The sequence below is a fragment of the Hermetia illucens genome, chromosome 1 (assembly GCF_905115235.1).
Source record: "Hermetia illucens chromosome 1, iHerIll2.2.curated.20191125, whole genome shotgun sequence".
Taxonomy (NCBI): domain Eukaryota; kingdom Metazoa; phylum Arthropoda; class Insecta; order Diptera; family Stratiomyidae; genus Hermetia; species Hermetia illucens.
In genome coordinates this window covers 46,088,195-46,109,767 of record NC_051849.1, presented here as the reverse complement: position 1 = coordinate 46,109,767, position 21,573 = coordinate 46,088,195, and the positions used below count along the sequence as shown (strand labels likewise).

Here is a 21,573-nt window from a genome sequence, read left to right as displayed (position 1 = left end):
TGCGGTGATATTAGGTTATGTTGTAATGTTTGGCAATGTTTGGATCGGTGGTGGTAAGTAAGTAGTACACTTTAAGGTGATATTACTTTTGTAATATTACATACATCACCTATCTGAATGACTGATTGGAATGAAATGAGCGCTTGAACTTGAATTTCGAATGAATCGGCCTGGTAAATTAAACACACTGACCAAAACCCCAATTAGATTGATTATCGATTTTCAAACAATTTTCAAATTAACTTCTGACTTCTCCAAGTCAATTTCTGAATTTTCCATTTCAAATTCAGAATTTTTTGTTTTACTATAAAATTTTTTGAAATAATGAAAACTTGTTTTTCCTATTCGTTAAGACTTGTTAACACTGATGAAGGGAGCAAGTGGTTCCCGAAATATCGGTATTTGCAAATAAAAATCAACACTAGTGAATAGGAAAAACAAGTTTTTATTAATTCAAATAATTAATTGCTAGAAACACGGCATAATTACACTCAGATATAAAATTTTACACTAACTTTTTACCATTGGAACCTGGGCTCCCTGTCAATTTCTTTGTTTGTCCGTTTGTTTTCATGGTTTGAGAAAAAAAGGTAATGTCTTCAATCTTTGGTATTTTTTCATGGGTATAAAATTGTGTACTCCAATTTCCATTGATAATCAAGAGGACTTCCCAAGTACTAAGAGGTTTAAATTTTAGGGTTGCTTTAATTACTTTCAAACATTTACCCGGAGTAAGCGAGAAGTCGGGAGGAGTTGATATAAAACCTTATAGTAGAATATTGAACAAATTCGGAATCCGGAATGGAAAATTCTGATTTTGGAATAGGAAATTCTGATTTTTATATAAAAAATCCTCAAATTGACTTGGAAAAGTTTGGAAAAATCTTAAATTGTTTGAAAAACTATGAATGTGGTTCTGAATCAGATTTGCATCGTGTACATAGTGTTCTTGCCACGTGCTATTGCGAGAAAGCTGGTAAAATATATTGACATTTATCGTGCTATTGCTATCAGTGAAACATATGGGTGGACAGTTTCAGACATTGGTAGTGAACAACAATAGTGGGCTCACTACTAATTAATGGTAGATTGTTGTATCATCGTGAGCGATTAGCTTTCGGTTTGCGAATCGTGACAGGTAACTACGCTGCTGTGTGACTGGACTTCTTTAAAGTCAAGCACTTCGTGGTTTATTCAGCCTAAAGTAGTTGCAGTATTTACATGAAATAATTCAGTGAGGATGCAGTAAAGTTTTCAAATCAGTGAGGTGATTTTGTCATTCATGTGAACACGCGTTAGCATTTGTTTTCTTTGATAAACTAACTGAATATGATTTCGCGTTGTGGTTTACGGAAGTAAAGGCTTCATCAAGGTGTCAAATATAAGATTTTGATATACATTACAAAAGATTGTCGTTGTTGAGATGATGATAAAAATTTTGTTAAATGAAAAGTTAAGAACGAGTGAGAATTTAGTCCATTAACTGGTTCTCAAAATTAAAGTAATAAATCATTATTACTTTAACTCAACAGGATTGCCGCAATGGATACATTCAACTGCAAACAGCATAGATCTTATTGCTTGTTAAAAACAATATGCAGATGGGAAAGAGGTCCAGGTATGAGAAATTGTGTGATTTCCTATGTGAAATTTATATAAGCTGATTTTGGTCATCCAACTCCTAATAGAAATTGGATTCCTTACAATTGGCACATCATTATGATCCACTGTCCTTTTATGATATATTAACTTAACTAATAACCTATCCTGAGTATATTATATTTTTGGTAATATTGGTACGATTCGCACCAACTTCCCAGTTTAATTCCATATCTTACAATTTGTTTAGGAGGAAGAATGTATTCCTCAAAGAAATTGAAAAGAAGTTTCTCAGTTGATTTGGAAAATAAAATAACCCCCTCTCCCTCATCACGCATATAGATATCACCCCAAAAAGCAAATTCAAAATTAAAGTAGTTCATGCTGATGGATGTACGGAATCTGGTAGTTTAGTACTCATGTAGGCTTGTGTTTTTGAGCTCAGTTATTCTCACTCCCAGTTGTGTAAGAGATAGTCAGACATACAGACAGGTGGACAGGGAGAACCGATAACAAAACCTTTTTTAAGCAAGTATATAATTAGTTTCATGGTATATATTCCTGCTTGTATTAAATGTTTATAAATGTTCATAATTATCTGTAACTGTGACTAAGCCGAAATCATCAATTCAAATGTAAATGTTATAAACTGACTTTAATTCATATTCATTAAATTATTCTTCATTAGAGCACCGATAAGCGATCATCCCTTCTACATGCTCATCGAAACTTCAGGCAGCAACAGTGCCCATGACGAGGAGAAGGTGAACAATTTCTTGACCAAATGTTTGGAAATGGGAAATGTTTCAGATGGAACTGTTACGAATGAGCCGCTCAAAATTAAAGTAAATATTTCGATTACGTTTTTAAATTTATTGTATTTATAAATCAATCTCTTTTCAATGTAATTCAAGAAAATCTGGGACATTCGAGAACTCGTTCCTCTCTCCCTCTTGAAGGACGGTTACATTTACACTTACGACATTTCATTACCTCTCCGTAACTTTTACGACATTGTGCAGGTGATGCAAGACAGAGTTGGACACTTAGCTACTTGTGTTTGTGGATATGGCCATCTAGGTTAGCAGCTTTTCATATCTTTTTTGTAATTTTATAATTTATACGTTTTCATCTTTTATTAAGGTGATTCGAATTTGCATTTGAATGTGGCTTGTCGTGCTTTCACCCCGGAGCTTTACAAACTAATCGAGCCATTTGTCTTCGAGTACACAGCCAGTCTTAAGGGTAGCGTGAGTGCCGAACACGGAATTGGGTTCCTGAAAACGCAGTACCTACATTTATCAAAATCGGCCGAGGCGATAGAAATGATGAAAAATTTGAAGCAATTACTCGATCCTAATTCAATAGTCAATCCTTATAAAATGTTACGTGATTAGGCTTCAATTTGTATATGTGTATATTTGTTCCATATCACCACTGTTGTGTTGTCGTTAGTTAAATATAAATGGGTGTAAAAAATATTTCTGTTGCTTTATTTGACTAAAAAAAGAAATAAATTTAATTACTTGGAAGTAAATGCACTTAGCCAGGGTAAAACTGTACACGGCCATGAGAGAATTCGGTATTCCGAAGAAGTTAATAAGACTGACTAGGCTGACCCTGACCAATGTGCGAGGGCAGATAAGAGCAGCAGGATCACTCTCGAGACTATTCAACATCAACAACGGCCTACGACAAGGGGAGACCCTATCATGCGTCCTCTTTAACCTGGCCCTGGAGAAAGTGATCCGTGATGCTGAGGTAAATGCGAGGGGTACGATCCTCTTTAAGTCCACTCAACTACTGGCCTATTCTGACGATATCGACATCATGGGAAGAACGATCCGAGACGTACAAACTGTCTTTATCCAGATCAAGCAGGCGGCGCGAGATCTTGGGTTGCACATCAATAAAGGCAAGACAAAGTATATGATGGCAACGTCAGCACCGAAAACCAACCAACCAACAACACCAAACCGCACTGGTCAAACGGGAAGAATAAAGATAGGAGACTACAACTTTGAGATCGTTGATAATTTCTTCTATCTAGGGTCGAAAATCACAACCGATAACAGCTTGATGATGAAATCCGCGCACGGTTGTTGGCAGCCAACAGAGCCTATTTCAGCTTACAAAAACTGTTTCGCTCGAAACGTGTCACCATAGGGTCAAAACTCTTACTGTACAAGACAATGATCTTGCCAGTCCTCATGTATTCCTCGGAGACTTGGGTCCTTAGCAAGAACAGTTGGAAACTCTTGGCCGCGTTAGAGAGAAGAATCCTCCGAAGAATTTTCTGCCCCCTATATCAGTATGGACGATTGCGTAACCTACATAACAACGAAATCTATGAGCGATACCATGACCGTCAAGTTGTGGGTAAAATCCGGCTCAATAGCTTACAGTGGGCGGGTCACTTAATCCGTATAGATGAGGATGATCCAGGCCGGAAAGCCTATAAGGGCAATATCTATGGTAGAAAAAGAAGACAAGGTAGACCCTGCCTGAGATGGAGCGATGGCCTAGATCACGACGTCAGACAGTTTTTAGAGATATCGAATTTGTGAACCCCGGCGCAAAATCGGGATGTCTGGATTTCCTTATTGAGGCAGGCCTAGACCGGATACTGGTTGTTGCGCCGTTGATGATGATGATGAAATGCACATATGGATATATGTATCTACATATAATATAGACGGAAGAGAACATTTCCTTACTAACTTATGCAAGCAGTATACACACGCGCCCCTTAAATTGTATTAGATTCTGGGGTCGCTTGGCACACTGGGGAACTGGACTACATAATGAAAACAGAAGTAACGGAATGTGTAGCTGAACATTCATGCGACAGGTACTTGGTACCTCGGTCTTCCACACTTATTTAAATAAGTCGGTGGTGTTTCGGGTATAAAGGTGAGACACTTTCTACGCACATTTCCCATGCGTATGTGGCCAAAAAGCTACAAACTACAAGATATAGGTACATATTACAAACGTAGATATTATTCTCACAATAGACAAACAAACATTGCCAATTACCGCATACTATGGTTATGCATAGATGTGAAAATAGTTGTACGATCAATTTATATGATCGTACAACTATTTTCGATTTACTTCGTGCATAAAGGTATGCATATGGGCACGGTTTGTTCTATGTACAAATATGTCTATCTGAATTAGGCACTACCGCAAAGCTTCTTTTACATATCCATATAAATACATATGTTTTATGTGGATGTGTTTGTCTGGAGTAATTGGTATTGATATATAAATGATTAAAAAACTAAAACAAAATGTTTCCCTGCGACCTCCCATTCACAAGAACTCACTTTGATGTGGTATTGACAAATTGATATGTTATGATGACGTCATACACATTTTAGAATGCACGAAATTCACACAAAATGTAAAAGTTTCACCTACTATAATTTTGATAATAATTGTTGGATTTCTTTCATACCTTATATTATCCCTTATGGAAACGCCAAATTTTTGTAGTTCTAGCATGAGCTTAAGGGGGTCTCCGGCTTAATTTCTAAAATATGCTAATATACTATTATTAACTTTATTTTTGCAGATATCGGAACGGGATGTATTTTTGAGAATAGATTTCGTTTAGATTGTCACTGTCAATTTTTTCAGATTTTTCGGTGGATAGGTTTTGAGAACGAGATCTCTTATTTTGGAGGGTCACATTTCTGTCTCTTCTGCGTTTCACCCGGGATAAAATATGGGACCAGTTTCGAAAAGTACTAATTGAACCCTTCGATTTGATACCTCACACAGCCACATTCTCTGAAAAAAATTGTACCCTCCTTCGCATGTATGGGCAGCCCCCCTTAAACACAACAGAAAATTGCGCCACTTGCTATATGTACAGGGTTCTCTCCAACTTTTGTGACAATCGATCTAGCCGTTTCCAAATAAATCGGGTGTGAGAGACAGACAAACAGACAGACATCGACTCGATTCTAATAAGGTTTTGTTTCACATAAAACCTTAAAAAATACACATACATGTCTCTGGAGCAGTCATCAGAACTTACGGCGGAATGGGTCAGAAATCCCCATCATCAACCGATATTGCATTCAAATTTGATACGAGTTGGACGAAAAGTAAAGGTCTTAACGGTCTATGGAGTCTTTTCCCCTCAAGATGTAATGAAGGTGGGTACAACAAGTATAAGTCACCGCTCCTACTAACCCAATTAGGGTTGTGATGCATCGTTTTGATGTCACAAACCCCTAAGACCGCGGCTGCTGTACGAAGGACAAGGGGGAGAATCTAACCGGTTCACATTTCCAGACTGAACCCATAGCGTTCACGAAGGATCAAAGCTTCCTCACTTTACAACCAGACATGTCTTTCAGATTTCCAAAGAATTGCTCATCTAGCGCCTGTAGACTGAAGTAGACTGGACTGGAGAGTAACAGGATCAGGGGTTAGTGCTTGAGGTTCCATCTCTGTTTCCCCTAACTTTGACAACGCGAATTATGGGGTAGGCCGAGTCTGGCAGCATTTAAGGGGGGTTCTGCAGCTAATTACTGAAAATTATAGTAATATACTATTATTAACTTTATTTGAATCGGTATAGAAGGTATTTCGGACCCTAGCCACCATATAGCGGCAGTCTTTTGTTTTTTTTTCAGATTTTTCGGTTGGGCAATTTATGAGAATGACCCCGTTAAATAAATGATCACTTTCGACCCCCTGAACTCCCCGCATTTCCAACAAATGTCAAAAGTAAGACCCTTGGAAAGTACTAATCGAGACCTTTCATTTGATACCCCACATGACTATATTTGGTGAAAAAAAAAATTTACACCCCTCTTTGGCATGTATGGGGATCCCCCCCCCCCGCCTTAAATTCGACGTAGAAGGATGTAGTCCACTGCATGCGTGAGCGTTTACAGTTCCCACCTTTCCACCAAATTTGGTGTCAATCGCTGCTATAGTCTCTGAGAAAAATGCGTGTGGCGGACAGATAGACAGACGGACAGACAGACCATGAGACAGACCAAGAGGGAAGGGCTATCCCAAAAACGTAAAAAGATGGCGAAATTGACCGAGCTCGTTAGCCAGGTTCAATAATGTGAAAGAGTCCTTTGAGAACTCCGGTAGAGCTTCAATATTTGCGGGCGGACCTTCACGGTCAATTTCGCCATCTTTCAAGGTTTTTGGGATAGTTCTACCCCCTTGGTTATCTGCGGTCACTTAAGATGGTCTTTTGACAACCGCCAATCACTTTTGTCATTACAACGTTCTCACCAAATTTCGTAACAATTGGGTCAGCGGTTTCCAAGAAAATCGAGTGTGACTGAGAGACAGACAGACAGACATAGATTCTAATAAAGTTTTGATTTACACAAAACCTGAAAAACCTAGTATAACTGTTTTTTTTTAAACAACCAGTAACACCTTTTGACGTTTGCCGATTTCGTAGAGCACCTCGTACTGGAAACCCTATTTTGGTTTTTGATTTCAGCGTCTTTAGTCCAAGCACTTGAAATGCAGTTTTTGTGAATTTTGCCAACGACTTTACAATTGAATAGAATGGCAGAGAAATGCAGGTGGAAGACCTCCGGAATGAATACCGATTTCGCTTCTGCTACCAAATACATCAAACTCTTAAAGGCACCAGAGTGGTCTAAATATTATTGCTGCTTCTGCAGTGAACATATACATATGGTATATGCGCCTTCAACTATAAAATTCGCCTCACAAGAATTAATACTTTCCACTTGGTAAATTTTTTTGCATAATTTATGCCACAAAATTCTGATTCATCATCAAATTAAAAAACTTATCTAAAGATACCATGTTGGATATTTTGGTATATGTCTGGATATACAAAACCTCGCAATCAATCTTTTATTAGCTACAGTTTCCAATCAGTCCAAATATTCACTTTCAACCCCTTAGCTTCCCTGAAGTTTTGATAAGAAAGAAGTACTTAATGAATGTCATCAACGATTTGTTATCATTTATGTAGATTTAAAGAAGTAGATAACACCAAAAAGTGCTATAAATTAAGCCCGTTGATTTGGCTCTCTACCAATTCGTCTCAAGTTTCAAGTTAACAATGGCGCGGGTGATAACAATAATCGCAATAGTATGTTCGGTTTTCATCATTCTATGCAGCTCAGCAAAAACCAAACAAGGTATCCACTTTCAGAGGGTGGAAAATTTTGAAGAATATAAGGCTAAGCATAATTTAACTTTGCTCCGAGAAATACGTCCACCAAGGAAGCATCATGGAAGTAATCGAATCATGGTGTCGGAAGACTTTCAATACACATACGAAGACGGATTCCGTCTCGCAGGTATGTAACTTAATTAATGAAAATTGGACCAAATTTCGATTGAAAATGAAATTCAATTGGTCTTCATAAAGATTATTGCATAACATACGTTATATGTGTACAAGAGAGTAACTAATGGTTTTTAACGGATTGTTCGCAACAGGAGATCGGTTGTTGGCAAGGGGTCTTGATGGTAACCAGTATCAATCTCCGCGAGATGTAACGTTTATTATACAATTTCCGGATCCCCCGAGTGATCCAAACTTTGGTTCCATCATTGATTATTATCAAATCGTCCTGACACAAAGCAACAACCAATTCGAGTTGTATCTCGAATATGGTGGTGCTGGTTATAGGAGGATAAAGGTCGTCATTAATATGTATCAAGTGACCTATTTTTCAGTTTTGGCTTTCATATATGGTTATAACTAAAATGAAGGATTATTCAAACACTTTGGACATGAATGCATTACCCATTTATAATTGACAAAAAATATAGACTTCAATAAATTGGTTTGGAATAGTTTTGCATGTTGTTTACCTAAGTGCTATCCTTTATGTACCTTCCAGTTCCCTTTATTTTTCGTCTTACTAAAGACCGTTTTGATCCTTGTCTACATAGTAGCATCTGTTAGAAAGTTTGTTCATGGATGCAATTTTCTTCTTCTTCAGGCTTTATCCCGTTCAGAAGCGGAGTCGGCTCGTCTTGATCGGTTGCGGCATGTTCCTCGGTCATAGGCCTATCTCGATGGAGTTTCGAGATATTCAAAACACCATCCAGCACATAAAGCCATCGTTGTTTCGGCCCTTTCCCATTCATTTCATTTCGAGACTAATCTTGGCAAGTGAGTTCTATAATAGTTAATACGAACTACATTTCCATACCATCGAAGAAGGACCTGTTGCAATTTTTCCATAAATAGTGCTACTACAGATTGATGGTGGATGTCTTCACTTAGAATCTGATCATGGCGTGTTATGCCACTTGTCCGACACAATATTTTCCTCTCCATTATCACGAGGCGCCGCTCATTATCTTTTATATACGGCCATAACCATAGAAGGTAACCGACACTGCGGTAAACTTCCGATTTGAGGCCTTCGTTGGTATATCGATCACAAAGAACGCTTGCTGTGGAGTAGGCAAGTTGCACTGACACTTAAATAAATTTTGTAACACAGTTCACTATTAGCTTATAGCTTATAGCGAGTTGTTTAAATCGCTGTTCTTGGCAGGTCACTGCCACTGACAATGATAGTACCTGTTTCATTAGGATTCAATCTGAGACCGTGTTGTATAAGACGATCATTCAGTTGTTGGACAAGTTGGTCAAAACTAACTAGCTAGCGGATCGCAATAGAGCAATTTAACCTAGCGTACAGGTTCCTCTGACACTAGGTGTTGCCGCAGAGCATACTAAAAGAGTTTATGTGGCAAAAATGTAATGTGGAGAGGGCGATACTCCTCACGGTGTTTCTACATGATTAACAACAGGTATTGCATCAGTAGTTCCGTTATTCTTGACAAACCGGCTTGATTTACGTTTATTTGAACGGGGTCGCGGCCATGATTGTCAAGAATGCGTTAAAAAATCTTCATGGTATGAGGGAGCAACCGGATCGGACGGTAATTTGAAAACTCCGCTGGATTACCTTTATTTTTCCATATTGGAATGGTGGTGCTTTCTTTGCAGTTAGATGGTGGTCTAGCTTGCTTAATAACTCGATTGTTCAGAGCTCAGGTGCGATACCGTCAGGTGCTGTTACTTTCCCCGATTTCATTCATTTTATTGCATCCTCGACTTCAGCTGCGCTGGCCAAATTGTGCCTTGAAATCTGCTCAGAAGATTGCCACCATCCCGGTTCGGCGATCGGTGAGCATTTTTTTTCCCCATTAACGCAACATAAGTTTTTCATATCCTGTGTGTGTTGCTACCAGCTTTTGACAAGTCTATACAAATCTTTCTCGCCGTCCCGAGTATCGCTTGGTTAACAGCAATGGCTTTCTCTGCTTCCCGGTTGACATTTTTGTAAATTTGCCAATTTTTGACGAGAAATATATGATAGAAGGTTCTCATGGACCTCCATCTGGACGTCGTCATACCAAAGCTATTTGTCTCGGTTGATGAATCGCTTACCAGGATTGATGATCCTGCATAGGCTACTGTGGATTGTGTTTTTAGTTTGATTCCTTGGTTTTTCGACATTTGTAATAGTCGACTATCGTGTAATTGAGATCATTTTTTCTCTTTTCTCACGAAGCCGTCACCATTTAATTCTTGGCAGGCTAGTGCGTCCGCACGTTGTTTTCTCGGTGACTTGATTGACAAGAAAGCATTTAACTGCCCACGTAGAGGTGCGATGGTGTCATATGGAACGACTTCGTAGTCCGTGACAGTGACAAAATGTCACTGTCTTATGGGGATATAGTCGATTTGCGTTCAACTGTTCCCACTATAAAATGTACGAAGATGAGACAATCGTGTGGTAAACCAAGAATTAACAAGTACAAGGTCGTGAGTATCTGCAAAATCAACTATATGCTCACTAACCTCATTGTTTGTTCCAAACGTACGTTTCAGGTCTTTGTGTCAAACAGTTGCCAAAAGGCATGTTACTCGTCATTGGGTCGACCGTATGCGATGAAAAATGAATCGTGCAATCAGCTGACATGATAGTAAGCTTTATCAGCTAGTCATCCAATCGCTCGACTCGTTTAACAGCATCATGGAAACCCTCAGAGATGGTAATGCCGGTATTGTAGTGCGTGCGTGGCTTATGAAAATAGAGATGTTTATATCCATTTTTACCGCATTCTATGTCCCAGCTCTTGGCACCACACCATCTAGTTTCTTGTAGAGCGCTAATATCAATGCAACTTTTCCCAAGGGTTCTTGCGAGTTGCTCCGTCTTTCCAGTAAGGGTACCAATATTTAGTGTGCAAACACGTATTTGTTTGGCTCGGACTAATCTGCATACGTACTGATGCATCAAGAATGCTTGCTCATTTCTTGACGGGGCAAGGGTCCGTCCTGTAGCGTCGATTGGCGCTTTTAATCAACTCGATAATTTTTTTTTTAAAGACCAGTTGCGGGACCATAGTGGAGTAACTCCAACTATTCTTTATTTGCGTCTTTCCCTTATCTCAGCATTTTATTTTTGTTTTAACTGATGATAGTATAAAGTATGTTGCCTCATTTGTTTGGCCTTGGGACCAGCATGACAGAGTTATTATGGATACAACTTTCGACTGTCATAAAAGGACAAAGGTTGGTATTTAGGAGGTGAAGACCCTTCTTTTGAATCATATCGATGACCTTTAAAATTTTGCGTGCAGGTAGGAAATTATATATTATTATTGTGTAATATACATATATTGTAACACATATTATAATATTAGAAAAGAGAGGTACCCAAAACTATGCGAGAGATTTGAATTCCAACGTATTTTCTGACAACAACCTTGTGGAATATATCTCACAAAAATCTTTTTCAAGAGACTCTTACCTGTCTCAGGTTTCTAGTTCGGTGAAGATGCCCTCTCAATTCTCAAAACCGGAGTCTTGTTCGAGATTCATCAGAAGATACCTACAATAGCGTGCCTCCTTGATAAAAGGAAAGGTTTCTCCCTGTATGACAATACGGATTAGCTTCTAAGCTCAATATCCTAAATTTCCACCCGCACCTCCTCAAGCTAAACTTTAGCTTTCTAGATGGTCAGCAATCCCCAGTGGAAATTTAGTAACAGCTCTCCTATCCCTTTACTAGTCTTGCTGGAATCCCACGTCCATCTCCTCGTTCTCCACTGCGGCCATTCCCAAACCCCCTCCTAACTATAATTCTAGCAAGATCCTCCAATATGTTGATGACCTCATAGTTTACACCTTCATGAACTGCAGGATATGTGGATAAGTCCGTCTGAATTCATATTTGGACGAACTTCATTGAAGAGACTATGGTTCTCTTTCGGCAACAGAATGAAGATGACTCCGAAAATGTCTGCTGATATGAAGAACCTGTCCTTTGACATCAATTAAATTCCCATTCCTACTGGTCAACAAGTCTATCTAGGCGTCACCATCACCTCGGACTTGTTAATAAGGCAGTAAACGGTGTCAAATCACTATATCCTATCCTCCCACCCATTCAAAGGTCAACATTTTCTGTTACAAGTAGTTAATCAAACCTTCCGTTACTATCGTATTCGTCTTCTGGACGGATGTCTTCTCTAGACATCTTCTATAGAGAAGCTAGCCTTCAAGGAGCTGCTTTACGGGTATCGACGATAAGTCTTCATACTTTGATCTTTTATACTTTCCCAATATATAGATAGGAGCTTCTTACACCCTCGGTGCTGCAAAACGTGATATACAGGCAGACAACCTTCCTGCTGTATACAACGGGAATCAGTGTCGTTTGGTGCATTTAATGAACCATCGTACTTCCACTTGGTATGTCTTTTCCTTCTTGGTTGCTTTTCAGTTAAACTAGTTTCATATAAAGCCGGGTCCGGAACACTTTCTTTAACATCAATTCGTACGAAAAAAGGCACGACTTTGTTAGTCTTTTTACGACACAGTTAAAATCTATTTATTAACACTAGTGGTACGTTAAGTTATAGCATTCCAAGAATATTGTGTAAAATTTGCATGACGGAATATTAAAAGGGACGGCAATGACAGAAATTATTCGGAAGTATCTCGGTAAAAACTAGAAATGCGGTGTCCCTCATAACTCGGTGCTCGATCATCTGAAATCAAAATCAAAGTTCTTTTATTAGATAATCGCTTTCCCCACGCTGAGAGGGTTTCGCAAAATTTCAATTTTTCATTTTTTGGGGACAGGTACGATCGCGATTTTTGCAACAAAAAATCCAAGAATTTGTTATTGCCAAATAAAAAATATTAAAAAATTTGAAAAAAAGACTCTAACATTACGTCGTAAATTATGTACAGAAATAGTCTCCAGAATTTCAAAAGGATCGGTGGAATAATTTTTAAGTTATGAGGGGCACCGACTTTAAAATTTCGAACACTAAAAAATTTGGAATAAAACATTCATAGGCGAGTTTTATCAGCGTACTTCACACTGAATCATCGATGCCAGGTCCATAAAGGATGTTGCTATCATCCGTAACGTATAAAGCATCTGTCTGCTTTGTCTACGACGAATGCTACCTTCTTTAGTCTGTTTTTCAGCTCCCTACTCCTCTCGGCTTATCGGACCCATTCATGGCCGCTTGGTCCACTACTGATCTCCATGCCTTGCATGAAATTTTGTAAAGCAAAGAACCTTCACGAAGACACAGGCTTCCATATAAACTGCAATCTCAACGATGACAGAGGCCCCCACTCAAGCGCTTAGGTGAGATTTTCCTAATAAGTTGGTTCGAACTCTCATTGTTGTTCTGCGTAAAGCCTCGACGCATTGCTCCAGGAGGGCATCTTTCCTCAGATCGTCATAGATAGGCTTCATGGCATCCAAAACATCCTTGTGAAGAGCATTATGTGTTTGTTTGAACGAATTCAATATATTCGCAGCAGCGTTTTGCCATTCGCACCACGAGTCCGAGCTGAGTCATGTACGGGAAGTCGTTGCTTAACTGGGTATCTTCCTTGATTTGGCTTCAATTCATCTCAGAGAAATTAAAAAAAAAAGTTTGAAAATATTCTTACATAGAAAATCCACAAAACCTTTCGTACCTAAAGCGCCCCTCTTCCAGTTTCTGACTTGTTTTAATTGGGAGGTGGAAAGTGTTTTTCGTTCCCTTTTTCGTCTGACTTCTTCCTGCGTAAGCTTCTTATGGATGGCTGCTATCGCCTTTTTACTTTAGTTCAAATTTCCTCCGACTTCAACATATGCTTCATGACATTTCCGGGTGTTAAGTACGCTCCAGATGAAGTTTCTAATTCGGCCCCTCCACAATCGTCATGCCCAAATCGATGGAGGTATGCCCAGTAATCTCCTTGTCCGCTAAAAAGCTGCGTTAGATCGAAACCGACTTTTCCTTGGGATCGCTCGATTTATCTCGAAAAATACTATATGATTCTGTAGGCCCGACGCCTTTCTCCAACTCGTCCCATCTATCCTCCCTTTCGGCGATAATTTCCCTTCGTGCGACCTGCTGTCGACGGCCGGAAGATTACTCGACAACATATGAGGGGTCTAGTTCGTAAGGTGAAATGTTCCAAAATTGACAAAAATAAGTTAAGCCTGGCATTGGATAGTCCATTTCAAGCCGCATGGTATAAAAGTTTTTTTCTGTAAGGCTGTCCTTGAGGGTGGAATTGGCCTTTAAAGTCGGCTTTAAAATCAATAGTAGCGATCCGAAAAGCAGCGCTGATTCGGTTGTTCAAGAGGACGAGTTTTGCACTCATGGTCAAATTTATGAGCCGGGAGAACTAATTGTACAATTTAAGATGTTCAGCTACTTTATTTGAATTTCGAAATTTTTTCAAATTTTTTTTTGCGGAAAATATGGATTTTTCAATATAGTATATTATCATTAATCGAAGAGTAAAAATCGAGAATGTATTTTTATTTCAAATAAAATACATTTTCTTACGTGTTTGCACCATTAAGCTTCCAAACACGATCATAGTGTGAACGATTTTTGGTCTCTAAACTATCATGATCATGATATCATGTTGAGGTACCCAGCCCCCTGAGGATCAAAAACAAAAAAAAATTCACCAACAACATTTTTCGAACATTCAAACTATAGTTTAAAACAGTTTCAGGTTAATTTGGTATACAGGATGCGGTTTCCTGAAAAAAGATTTTGTCGAACATATGACGTTTAGAACTTCTTCTTCTTTTTCTTCATATGTTCGATCATAAAGACGATGTCCTTCTTTCGCGAGGACATCAATTGGGATCATCTCTGCTATCACGCAGGCCACTTTGCCGGATATTGTTCGGTAAGAGGCAACGTGTTCATAGGACACTTACGCGATATGCGGCTCCAATTTTCCTTCTGTTTATTATCTTTTCCAGTGCATCTGCCACATTGAAACTATATATAGCAGGATCACCATTGGGAAAAACTGAAGTAGTTATCATCATCATCATCAATGGCGCAACAACCGGTATCCAGTCTGGGCCTGCCTTAATAAGGAACTACAGACTTCCCGGTCTCCGAGGAATACATGAGGACTGGCAAGATCATTGGTGAAACAGAACTTAACAGTTTTTGTAAGCTGAAATAGGCTCTGTTGGCTGACAACAAGTGTGCGCGGATTTCATCACCGTAGCTGTTATCGGTTGTGATTTTTGACCCTAGATAGGAGAAATTATCAACGGTTTCAAAGTTGTAGTCTCCTATCTTTATTCTTGCCGTTTGGTCAATGCGGTTTGATGTTGTTGGTTGGTTGGTTTTTGATGCTGACGTTGCCGCTATATATTTTGTTTTGCCTTCATTGATGTGCAGCCCAAGATCTTGCTACACGTGCCGCCTGCTCGATCTGGATGAAGGCAGTTTGTACGTCTCGGGTCGTTCTTCCCATGATGTCGATATCGTCAGCATAGGCCAGTAATTGAGTGAACTTAAAGATGATCGTAGCCCCGCATTTACCTCGGCATCACGGATCACTTTTTCCAGGGTCAGGTTAAAGAGGACGCATGATAGGGCATCCCCTCTTTGTAGACCGTTCTTGATGTCGAATGGTCTTGAGAGTGATCCTGCTGCTTTTATCTGGCCTCGCACATTAGTCAGGGTCAGCCTAGACAGTCTTATTAATTTCTTCGGGATACCTAATTCTCTCATGGCCGTGTACAGTATTACCCTGGCTATGCTATCATAGGCGGCTTTAAAGTCGATGAAAGGATGGTGCAACTGATGTCCATATTCCAATAGTTTTTCCATCAATTGCCGCAGAGGGAAAATCTGATCTGTTGCTGATTTGCCTGGAGTGAAGCCTCTTTGGTAATACCCTTCTGAGCGTAAGGGGCTATCCGGCCTAGCAAGATAGCGGAGAATATCTTATAGATAGTAGTCAGCAACGTGATACCTCTATAATTTCTGCACTATGTGATATCTTCCTTTTTATGTATGAGATAGATAATGCCTCTTTGCCACTTGTCAGTCATTGACTCGCTGTCCCACACCTTGAGCACAAGTTGATGAACTACTTGGTGTAATTGGTCGCCTCCATATTTAACCAATTCGGCTGTAATTCAATCGGCTCCAGGCGGCTTATGATTTTTAAGCCGATGAATTGCATGGACTATTTCTCCTATACTTGGTGGTGGCAGTATTTGTCCGTCGTCTTCAGTTGGCGGGACCTCCAACTCGCCGATGTTCTGGTTGTTCAGTAGCTCATCAAAGTACTCAACCCATCGCTCCAATATGCCCATTTTGTCGGAAATCAGATTTCCCTCCTTGTCTCGGCAGGATGAAAATCGAGGTGTATAAGGCTTCATCCTGCTGACTTGTTGATAAAACTTTCGCGCCTGGTGCGGTTGCTTCTTGTATTTTTCTAGTTCACAGACTTGTTGGTTCTCCCAGGCTTCCTTTTTTCGTCTGTGAAGTCGCTTCACCGCTTGACGGAGTTCGTGGTAAGTCTCGCGTGCCCGCGTTCCGTAGCTAACTTACATTCATCGTCAAACCAGCTGTTCCGACTTTTTTTGCGCCTGGGCCCAAGTATCTTTGTGGCCGTATCAATGATAACGTTTTTCAGGTGGTTGTGAAGATCATTTGTTGATACTTCATCTCCAGGATCTCTATTGACTGCAGTTATTGCGGCATCCATTTCCCTCTTATAGATGTTGCGCAGGGCTGTGTTGTGAATGACTTCAGTATTCACTCGCACTTGATTGTCCGAAGGGATTGTAGGTGGTGTCATAATTCGAGCTCAGAGCATTATGCCAACGAGATAGTGGTCTGAGTCTATATTAGCCCCTTAGATGTTCTGACATTGACCAAAGCTGGGAAGTGGCGGCGTTCAATCAGGACGTGGTCAATTTGGTTGAAAATGGTCCCGTCTGGAGAGGCCCTCGTATGTTTGTGGAGCGCTTTCCGCGTAAACCAGGTACTTCCAACAACCATTCCGTGTGATACTGCTAACTGAATAATCCGCCGTCCGAAGTAGTTACCTTAATTAAGAAGAGAATCTCGACCCTGTGCTACATATCGATCGGCGAGTCGATAATCCAGTCATAACCAACGGCTTGGGCTGACGCTCAAAGATGAGCTTTTTCGAGAAGGACCAAGGGGGTGGTTCCTCGTGAAGAATGGCAACATACACTAAATGAGTGGCAACCCTCTTGGCAAAATGAGACAAGAGGCAGATGGACTGCGCGACTCATTAGGGGCGTAACTGAATCGGAATCATGGTGAGAATGACTATTTCCTAACACAACTTCTAAGCGGACATGGTGGTTTTCAGTCTTACCTGCACAAGATGGTGGACCACTCCTTTTTTTCTTGTGGAAGATGGGTGGTGAAGCCGTGTTGTCCATTATGTTTGGGTTCTTTTTGTTACAAAAAAGATAGAGCTCGAACGCTGCAGGGATGGGATGGCGGGAGTTCTTTGAACTAAAAGTTCCTTCTCTCCTCCCGCTAGAATTCTCTGATTTACAGGCTCTGAAAAAGTATTTGTATTTGGTACCACTCTGGCGACCACTGCTCTGGTGTCATTGGTCTGTTTGTACGTCTGTCATACTCACCTTTCTCGAAAACCGCTTCACATATTGAGATGGAGTTTGGCGAAATTGGAAGGAAATTTAGTGGGCTTACATACTGTAAATTCTCACCTATACAATGAAAAGCTTGCTTTTGTGTGGAATTCAAAAGTGGGCCCCCATGGAAGTAAAAAGGGGTTCAAGATTTCTTTCTCCGAACACAGCCGTGGAAGGTGCCAAACGGAAGATCTTTACGAAACAGAACTCAGATTTGCCTCATCTTCAAAGAAGCGAGGTGAGAGGCTAAAAGGTATAAACTTAAAGTGAGACAGAGCTCATTCTCAGAAACTACCCCACTATGTAGATAGAAGCTAGGTTTCAAAATACATCTCATTCCGATTTCTATTCTGGAAAGCCCGGAAAAGTTATTCTGCGATTACAAGCTTATACAGCATGATATTGGAAAGTTTAGAAGGAATCGTACTAGTTTAACACAGTGATAGTAGACCAAATTTGTCGTTCGCACTATAATTTACTATAATTCAGACGAAATCGTCTAGTAGTTAAATATTCTAATATATGAAATACACAAAACTTTCATAACTGAAGCGCCAAGTTTGTGGATTCCAACTTGTTTGAGTTAAAAGATCGAGCGCTTTCGAGCTCGAAAAGAAGCAATAATATATTTGAATACTTCTTGATCAAAACATTTTTTCTTGTTTGTATAACAAAACAAAAAACTACAGCCTTATAACACTATTAAATTTCATATTTATTCATATATACTATCAAAGTTTATATTCTTTTAACAGAGCTCCAATACCGGACCATCCATTTTACATGCTCATCGAAACATCTGGCAGCAATGGTACCCATGATGAAGAGAAACTCAACAATTTTCTCTTAAAGTGCTTCGAATCTGGAAATGTTTTAGACGGAACCATTGCCAGCGAGCCTTCGAAAATCCAAGTGAGTCTTGCGCAATTTTAACCGGAGATCTTTCTAATAATACCTCAAATTTCAAGAAAATTTGGGATATACGGGAACTTATCCCCATTGCCCTACTGAAGGATGGTTATACCTTTGCTTACGATGTTTCAATACCACTACGAAGCTTTTATGACATAGTGGAAGTTATGCGGGAGAGGGTTGGCGATTTGGCGACATATGTTTGTGGATATGGCCATTTAGGTAAAATTTGATATGACTGATCTATTTTTTGAGTATATAGATTCATCCAGCTTTTCTATTTAGGTGATTCTAATCTGCATGTCGACGTGGCTTGTCGTGAGTTTTCTCAGGAACTTTATAAGAGAGTGGAGCCTTTCATTTTTGAGTACACAGCTAGCCTCAAGGGAAGTATAAGCGCCGAACATGGAATCGGATTCTTGAAGTCGCAATATCTCAGATTGTCGAAATCACCAGAAGCTATTGAAATGATGAAGGACTTAAAAACTTTACTCGACCCTAAAGGAATATTAAATCCATATAAGATACTGCGAGATTAAATTTGGAATATGTCGATGAGAGATGTATTTTATAAACGTAAGTTGCAGTTTAAACTTGATTTTTTTTCCTGAGCACAAATAAATAAATATAAATCCAAAACTAAAGACCTAATCATATTTAAAACGTCAATCATTATTCAGGGTGTCCCTTTTATGGTGGATAGAACCATATGTTTGAGGAAAATTGGACCAAGGGATGTATACTCTATTGTTTACCGTGAATCTTCTTTGTACCGTTCACACACGGGATCGGCTCGTCGTGATCGGTTTCGCCATTTGGCTCTATCAAATGCTTCATCTGGATGCAATCTCGAGGCTTTTAAATCCCCATCCAGCGTATCAAGCCACCGTTGTTTCAGCCTGCCTTTACCATCGATTTCGATGTTCAGACCAATGTTGGCAAGTGAATTCTCGTTAGCGCAAATTGCGTGATCATACCATCGAAGACGCCTCTCTCGCAATTTTTCCACGATCGGTGCAACCCCATAACGACAGCGGATATCCTCATTTCGGATGTGATCAAAACGTATCACGCCACTAGTCCAACGAAACATCTTCGTCTTTGTCTTTTATAGTCGGCCAACACTCAGAACCATAGAGGGCGACAGGATGGACGACATTGCGATAAATTTTAGATTTGAGACGTTCGTTGATACGTCGATCAGAAAGAACACCAGTTGTGGAACGCCACCTAATCCAGGTTGTGTTAATGTGTGAAGCAATTTCATAACGCAGTACTCCATTAGCTGATAGTGTTGATCTGAGGTATTTAAATTGCTCAGTTCTGGGCAGATCACTGCCGCTGACAGTGGTTGTGCCTGTTTCATGGGAATCGGTGGTCAAAAATTCAGTTTTGTTTAGGTTCAATCTGAGACCATGTTGCATGGGGCGATCATTCCTTTTTTGGACAAGTTGCTCGAAATCATTTTTGCTATTAGATGCTAGAGAAACATCATCTGTATAAAGCAGTGCATAGGGCGCTGGACTTTGGATGTCCCGTGTGACGGTGTCCATAACAAGAACAAAGAGGAGTGGTGAGAGGATGCTTCCTTGATGAACACCATCAGAGACGCGAAGCGATTTTGACACACCCGTCATACTTCGAACTTTACTTTTCGGATCATGGTAGAGCAATTGAACCTAGCGCACAAGTTCCTCTGGCACTAAATGTTGTCATAAAGCATACCAGATAAGTTCGTGTGGCACACGTTCAAGCGCTTTCTTTATAGAATTGCAATGTAAAGAGGGCGATGCTTCTCACGGTGTTTCGTAGTTCCGCAGTTTTTGACAAATCCGGCTTGATTCGCGGTTATTTCAACGATTTCGCTAACACGGTTGTCAAGAATGCATTCAAAATTCTTCATGGTATCGGAAAGTTACCGGACGGACGGACGGTAATTTGAACATTCTGCTGGACTACCTTTGTAACCTAATGTAAAACAGAGGTACTTTCTTGCCAGTCAGATGGTGCTCTTCCTTCCTGAATAACCCGATTAAAGAATTCACTGAGCCACATTGTTGAGTCCTAGCTCTTCGCTTTCCAGAGCTCAGATGCGTTGTCGTCAGGTCCTGTGGTTTTCCCCGATTTCATTCGTTTTATTGCCTCCTCGACTTCAGTTATGCTGACTGCTCCGAATGTTGATAATAATTGTGGAAGTGGAAGATGAGTAAATTCTTCAGTTGAAATCTGCTTGAAGTATTTTCGCCATCCATGCCTTGCGGCTGGACGGTTGGTAAGTAAAGTACCGTTCTTTTCATTAACGCAACAGAAGTGTTCGATATCCTGTGTGCGTTCGTTATGACTTTTGGCAAGTCGTCACAGATCTCTTTCGCCATCCCGGATGTCCAGTTTATTGTAAAGATTTTTGTAATGGTCCGGTTGGGTGACAGCGAATGCTTTCTTTGCTTCCCGGTTGGCATTCTTATAAATTTGCCAATTGGCTAGTGATTTATCGTCGAAAAATTTGTGGTAGAGACAGGGCGGGCCAGCGCGTTCCTTATGCTGTTTTATCGGCGGCTTAATTCGCAGGACAGCAAGCAACGGCCGATGTTGAGGTGCAATGGTCTGATAGAGCACGGCTCAGTGATAAAATGTTGGCGTCTTATGAGAATATAGTCGATTTGCATTTTACTGTTCCCATTATAAAATGTAGGAAGATGAGACAATCGTTTGATGAACCATGTATTCATAAGTACAAGATCATGGGTGTCCGCAAAATCGATTATAACTACGTTCGCCACTCTCATTGCACGCTCCAAACGCCTTTCCCCCATGGCACCTGTTACCGTCTGCCTTTTCACCCACATGACCATTAAGGTCTCCGGCAATGGTGATGTAGTCGTCAGCAGACACGTGACAAGTATTTTCATTGAGAATTTGAAAGAAGACATCTTTCTCGACATCAGGTCGACCTGTCTGTGGTGCGTACGCGGTGAAGAAGTGAATAGTTCGATCAGCTGATATAATGGTGAGCTTTTACCTACCAAAATAGAGAAGTTTATAGCCATTTTTACCGCGTTTGCTTTCATTGTCGCAGCTT

General features: G+C 40.1%; 2 protein-coding genes across 3 annotated transcripts in view; both read left to right on the top strand.

Annotated features, from left to right (window-relative positions):
- LOC119646869 (D-2-hydroxyglutarate dehydrogenase, mitochondrial) overlaps nucleotides 1-19,048 on the top strand; it is a 152,131-nt gene extending 133,083 nt beyond the window's left edge. Inside the window, exons 6-8 of one of the 2 annotated variants that reach the window (XM_038047494.1) lie at nucleotides 18,338-18,494; nucleotides 18,551-18,716; nucleotides 18,780-19,048. In XM_038047494.1, coding sequence (XP_037903422.1) covers nucleotides 18,338-18,494; nucleotides 18,551-18,716; nucleotides 18,780-19,033 — 577 coding nt within the window. In that variant the 3' untranslated portion in view covers nucleotides 19,034-19,048. Of the gene's footprint in view, nucleotides 1-2,287; nucleotides 2,445-2,513; nucleotides 2,680-2,742; nucleotides 3,081-18,337; nucleotides 18,495-18,550; nucleotides 18,717-18,779 lie in introns of those variants that run through there. The other variant, XM_038047493.1, reaches the window with a different exon arrangement.
- Nucleotides 7,643-8,431, top strand: LOC119646871. Its single transcript, XM_038047498.1, has 2 exons — nucleotides 7,643-7,925; nucleotides 8,068-8,431. Exons 1-2 carry the CDS (start codon nucleotides 7,685-7,687, stop codon nucleotides 8,334-8,336), a joined length of 510 nt encoding a protein of 169 aa, XP_037903426.1. The 5' UTR covers nucleotides 7,643-7,684; the 3' UTR covers nucleotides 8,337-8,431.
- Nucleotides 19,049-21,573: the final 2,525 nt, after the last annotated feature.